The 6,000-nt window shown below is 30.8% G+C and overlaps 1 protein-coding gene across 1 annotated transcript in view; it reads right to left on the bottom strand.

Moving 5' to 3' along the window:
• Nucleotides 1-572: 572 nt before the first annotated feature.
• The window catches only part of LOC143084119 (uncharacterized), a 34,775-nt gene continuing 29,347 nt past the window's right edge, over nucleotides 573-6,000 (bottom strand). The window contains exons 29-33 of the mRNA XM_076260526.1: nucleotides 5,294-5,516; nucleotides 4,361-4,679; nucleotides 3,893-4,023; nucleotides 2,492-2,541; nucleotides 573-1,622 (exon numbers count right to left, since the gene is read on the bottom strand). Of these exons, the coding sequence (XP_076116641.1) occupies nucleotides 978-1,622; nucleotides 2,492-2,541; nucleotides 3,893-4,023; nucleotides 4,361-4,679; nucleotides 5,294-5,516 (1,368 nt within the window). The 3' untranslated portion in view covers nucleotides 573-977. The remainder of the gene's footprint in view (nucleotides 1,623-2,491; nucleotides 2,542-3,892; nucleotides 4,024-4,360; nucleotides 4,680-5,293; nucleotides 5,517-6,000) is intronic.

The raw sequence follows: 6,000 nt of genomic DNA, 5'->3' as shown, positions 1-6,000 counted from the left end.
TCTTTTATATAAAATAGACAGTATGAACATGTCTTCCAATATTCCATTAAAATGCACAATACCAAAGCTGCATATTTGTTCTTTGGGGTTTTAAAAACATCATGGCATATTTTTAAACATTTTAAATCTACACATTTGAAAACTTTGGGTATTTGTCCTGAAAATTAGTAAGCCCTTAGAACAATTTGACCAAAACCAAATCTCTTGTAATTATGCATACAGTTTTTTTTCCATAGTTCTTTTTTAATCTACTTTGTAAAATATGTAATTTTGTTAAATTTTACTACAAAACGTTTGCATTTAAATTGTATTTTGCTGGTGAGACAAAGAAAATACTTGTTTCTATCAAGCAAAATACGCAAATACAACTGGATAAATCAATTATCAGGTTATCCATATATTTAGTGTTAATAATTAGCTGTTTTACACAATATGTATAAGCAGGAAGCAATACTATGTTTGTGAAGGAGGATGTAAATATCTAAATTAAAAGTTCACTGATAAACAAGTTTTCTCAAATAAATGTTGGAAAATGATTTCTAGGTTCAAATACTCTATGAACAATAATAAAATTTTGTAATGCTACTTATATTTTATTTAATCATTATATCATATAGTTTTTAATGTAATAAACATAACAAGAATTAGTTGTATAATATTTGGATACTGAATTTTAAAAATACCAGGTCAACTATAATTTTTTTTTACCAAAATAACAAATAAATCAATATCGTTACAACCATTGAAAATTATTACTCTTTTTTGTTAATTTTGTCTTTATAAGCAGATTTTTTAATGTAGATGGACAGACTTTTAACACTAAATAAGAATATAAAAGTTTATGTAAATATATGCAATTACTTAAACAAAACTAGAAGAAGTAACTGTATCACAGTCTTAAAATGGACGGAAGAATAAAATCACAAAATAATCAATTACTATAAATTTGATGTAAATCAGTTTTCAAGTCAATTCAATCACAGCATTGGTGTCTTAGTATCAGGATAAAGACTGTAGGGAACTTGGTCATCAGTTGATGATTCATTTTGTTCCGTCACTCGGTATGGCGACTTTGGTCTTTGACCTGATGCTGGTCTTTCTGAAGTTGTCATCTCCAGATCTATTTCTTGAGGTGTCCAGTTCTTTAAATCATTTGATTTTGGTCTTTTTGGCTTAAACTTTGGTGGACGGTTAGAGCCTTTCAATGGATCTGGCATGGCAAATGCTGTTGCAAGTGAAGGAATTACCCAGTTTTCAGGATAATCCTCTTTGGCATCCTTACTACGCTTTCTCTTCTCTTTCCCTTCTATGCTGGACTTTTCAGGATGGACAATTTTTTCTAGTTGAGCTGGTTTCCTGTTTCTCCCTTGTGAATCTGGTGTAATTCCCTTTGCCTTAAGGCCCTCAGACTTCATGATAACAGGAGCAGTTGTTAAACCTTCAACTGTGTCAGATTCAGTTGGTTCCAGAGATTTGGGCTCAAATACTGGTTTAGCATTTGGTTGTAGTGGTTCTGGACTGACTGATGCGTTGTTAAAAAGAGGAAACTCTGATACAAATGGTCGTCTCCATCCTTTCTGGGGCTCTGCTTTGCCATCTTTTTCTGGGAATAGAATTAAGCCCTAAAAGAGAGAACTTTGTGGTATCAGTATCAGTAAAATGAATCAAGATTAGCTCATAGGGAAATGGTGGGGTATGTTGGGTATTGTACAGTGCATATATTCATAAAAATTTCCAATGATTGATACCTGTATTCCCAGAGGTAAAAAAAAGTTTTAAGACCGATTATTCCAGTTGTTGTAGTAATGATCCAGTCTTTAATTGTGACATCATGGAAAATATCATCTCACCAAATATTTACAATATGCAACACCATGGGTGCCAATGGTGGAGCAACAACTGCTTACCATTAAAGAGCACCTGATTTCACCTGAAGTTCCATGTGAACTTCCTGTTGCTCAATCTTTCATTGCAGTGTTTTGTGCATGTTTTCTTTTGAAATTTGTCTTTACGATCTGGCTTTCTGTTAATTCAGAAATTATTGTGTGCATTTATCAATGTGATTTTCATTTTAGCGATATATTGAGAATAATCCTGCTTAGTTTATAGAAACAATTTTAAAATGTGTGTCTTCCTGCGGACTGTAACTCTGCGAACTAGCACATTTAAAATCTTGCTCAGCATTTTGGTCAAGTACAAAGGAGGGTTAATACTCATATTACATTTACATGTTCTTGTTCTGACTGTATTTAATTTATTTCTGGACTTTTATTAACAGCTGTACATCATCATCATCATGATACAAATGTGAGTAAATTTAATTCTTTTATCATTTTCAAAATCCTCCCTATCAGTATCCATGGTCTACTTATGTATAAACTGTATACTCCAAGAGATAACCTCAACATTTTATTTTGATTTTCTGTTTACTGTTGCTTAACTTTCTAACTGATTTCAACCTAATATCAGGAATATTTAATTTTTTAGTTACCTTGTCAACAGATGATTCATTGGCATCGCTGTCAAAAGGTCCAGTTTTACCTATAAAAAGATACAAACAAAAAATATATTTTTTTAACATTTCTTTGTTCGACAAAGATCAATCTATTTCAAGCATAAACACAAAACAAGATAAAACAGTACATCTTACCTGATTCACCAATTTCCCTGTAAAGAAATATTAAATTGGATTTTATTCCTTTCTGATCAAACACTTCCTCAACTGTTTTGATTCTTAAGATTCCAAATATTTGAGAATTCCTGTTGAAGGTAAATCCAGAAAAGTGCTTCAAACCAATGTAAATTATAAAGTATTCTTTTCATTTTGAAATAAACGAAAATAAACAGATACATGTGCAATGTTTCAATTACAATTATTCTATATGATTTCATATCAAAATTTGTTAGAGTCATAATGTACATCATTGTTTACCTATTACATACAGATGTAAGAATGTTTTATTTCAGGATTGAGTCAGTAAAAAAAAAGAACTTCCTTTCAGACATTTACTTTTGGGCTGCCTTTTTTTCAATAAGAAAAAGTGAACAAGCTGAGCATATCTGCAATCATTTAAATCTCCAATATAGGTTCAATTGAAGTTTTCCTTGATATGGTTCTTAATGACATCAAGCCAAGGAAGTTTGGGCGCATTACGTTTGTGCGCATTTGGGGATTAAATAATTTTACGTTTGCGTGCAGCTTTTGATTAAATTTGCGCTTTTAGCTTACAGGTAAAAAAAGTATCAATATAAATATAGATAATAAAAATATATAAATGACTATAATTTGTTAATTTCCATAACAAATATGACTATAAATCAGTAACTTTGAAAATATATTTTAAATCAAATAATATTGTCATATTGAATTCTAAGTCAAAATATAAAGTGTTCATGATAAATTGGCAGGACAATTTTTTTTTAATAATAATCAGAACAAATACAATAGGTCTTTCCACAGAAAAATAGAAAGACCTAATATTATCATAACCTGTTTTTACCTGAGTTTACCTATCAAATAAATGGGTGCAATTGTAAATCAAAACCTGCCCCCAAAAGTAATAATTTTTGCGTGCAAATGTAATGGTAATGCACGCAAATGTAATACAACGGGAAGTTTTATGTCCTATTTTGACAAAATTGAACCTAACTGGCTTCTTATAAGGAATTTGTTTCCAATAATTTGTTCTTGCAGAAGTTTTAACCAAATAAAGATACTTATATTATTTCAACATATATTGTTACAATTAAAGCTAATGTGAATGACCATCTGATAGGCATTTTCAACTTTGGAAAAATCAACCACAATTTTCCATTTTTTTTTAAAAACTGTCCAATATTACTACTACTGGCAACAAACAACACATATCAATAAAATCTTTTGAAAATTTACCATCAGTAAAAACAAGGCTTCCGAAATTGAGGTCTCCCATACTGGCCTCTGAGGATTCAGATCTTAGTGATGTCAGGGAGTCGTTGATTTTTCTCTTTAGAATGTGCTTCTCTATCCATCTAAAATGGCCACTGAAACACAATACATAACATTTATTTACTGTATCAAATACACAAAAGTTAATTATTTTCTAAAAATTGCATTACATTCTATTTAAAAAAAAACAAAAAAAAGATGTTTAGGTACACTATCCCTAAGCACTGTAATTTCAAGGTTTTCTCAATTTCTCAAAGTTTTTGTATTTCAACAACAAAATCTCATGTACTAGTAGCTTTTTTCAAAATTATTACAATATACAGATGCATATATAAGAATAAAATCATATGAATGTTAAATTCAATCATCAGAATGACTTTGTATTTAGGGTTTCCAGAACTTGAACTTGTCAATGATACAAAGATCACATACCTCTTTTTAACTTTACGTCTGTAGAGAGCTGCCAGTATAATAAACAGGAACATCAATCCCCCCATCACACCAACAGCTACTATCCATGGTTTAAAGTCACATTTAGGATCATCCTGTGGACATGCACATTTGTATCCGTTGACCTGGTTATAACATACATGGGGCTCCGTACAGGGAGAGGACACGCACTCGTCTATGTCAGATTCACAATGTATTCCTGTGTACCCTGGTTTACATATACATCTGTAATACTTGTCAAAGTCCTCAGCTCTGTTTGTATACTGACATGGATATGGATTGAATTTACTGTCATTCTTACCTTAAACAGAAAAAATTTATACCGTAATACATCTGTATTACTTATTCTAAATTTCTTTGGATGTTCACATGAATATAATGGATAAAAAGGAAAAAATACCACAAGTTCTTAGGTCTCTTTGTAAATTGGATAATGATCTTTCCATTTACCTGATCATTCAACTTTTGTCTATAGTTAAATAGATCTTTTTCTATTTTTTGATAAGTCAACATTTACTATAGCTAAGAATCTGCTGACAACTGGACAGTTTAGTAATTTATTTTTATTAAAGCTATGAAATTATTTGTTATGAATAAACTATGATAAAATGATACGTAATTTCATTTCATAGACCTAAATCAATTCAAACAATCATTGACTACAAAATGATAATGAACTAACTAAGTAATCCTGGAAATTTGCATTGCATTTTACTTAATCTACATATATTCAGGTTACAACATACAAACATTCCCATACATTTTTTCCTTTACATTATTAAATTTGAATTTGCTAATATTTGGGCATTATATAAATTTGTGATATAATGTAATTTAAAATAGCCACCAGCTATGATTGGTCGATTGTTGCTCATCTTACGTCCAGTATTATCCATCTTTAATAAATATAATTACCTTCACAAATCCCTTCATTATGGCAAGGTGACTCCATGATGATGAATCTAATGGTAACAACATTTGATGTAGCATTGTGGGTATCGTTGATATATATTTTGATTTCATCATAACCAGAAAACAACATAGCTTGGTCATAACTGATGGTGTAATATATCCATGACATATTCATCCCAGAATAAGGTAACGTATGGCTAAAGTTACCACAAGGTAGGTTGTTCACCTGAAAGATATCAGAATACAGGTTATTGCTTTTTCTTCCAATATCGATATTTTTTTAATTTCCAAAATCATGAATATTCTTGGAAGGTCTTTCCAGGTTGTTTCAATACCTATTTAAAAAAGTAACAAGAATGTGTCCTTATCACACAGATGCTCCACTCAAACTTTCAATCTCTAGGTTCTGTGGACCGTGAAATTGGAATCAAAAATCTAATTCGGCATTTAAATTAAAAAGATCATATCATAGGGATCATGTGTACTTAATTTCTAGTGGATGGGAATTTAACTTCATCAAAAACTACCTTGACCAAAAACTTTAATCTGAAGCGGGACAGACAAATAGACAGACTGACTGATGCAGACCAGAAAACATTCTGTGGGGCATAAAAAATGAATACCCTATTGTTCCTGTTAACATTCTTTCAAAATCAAGCAGTTCTTTCATGATTAAAATTCAAATGACAGGCACTCAGTAGACAATGGAT

This window comes from Mytilus galloprovincialis, chromosome 7 (genome assembly GCF_965363235.1).
Source record: "Mytilus galloprovincialis chromosome 7, xbMytGall1.hap1.1, whole genome shotgun sequence".
NCBI classification, from domain to species: domain Eukaryota; kingdom Metazoa; phylum Mollusca; class Bivalvia; order Mytilida; family Mytilidae; genus Mytilus; species Mytilus galloprovincialis.
The sequence above is the reverse complement of the archived record's forward strand: the minus strand, read 5'-3'. Positions and strand labels throughout refer to the sequence as shown.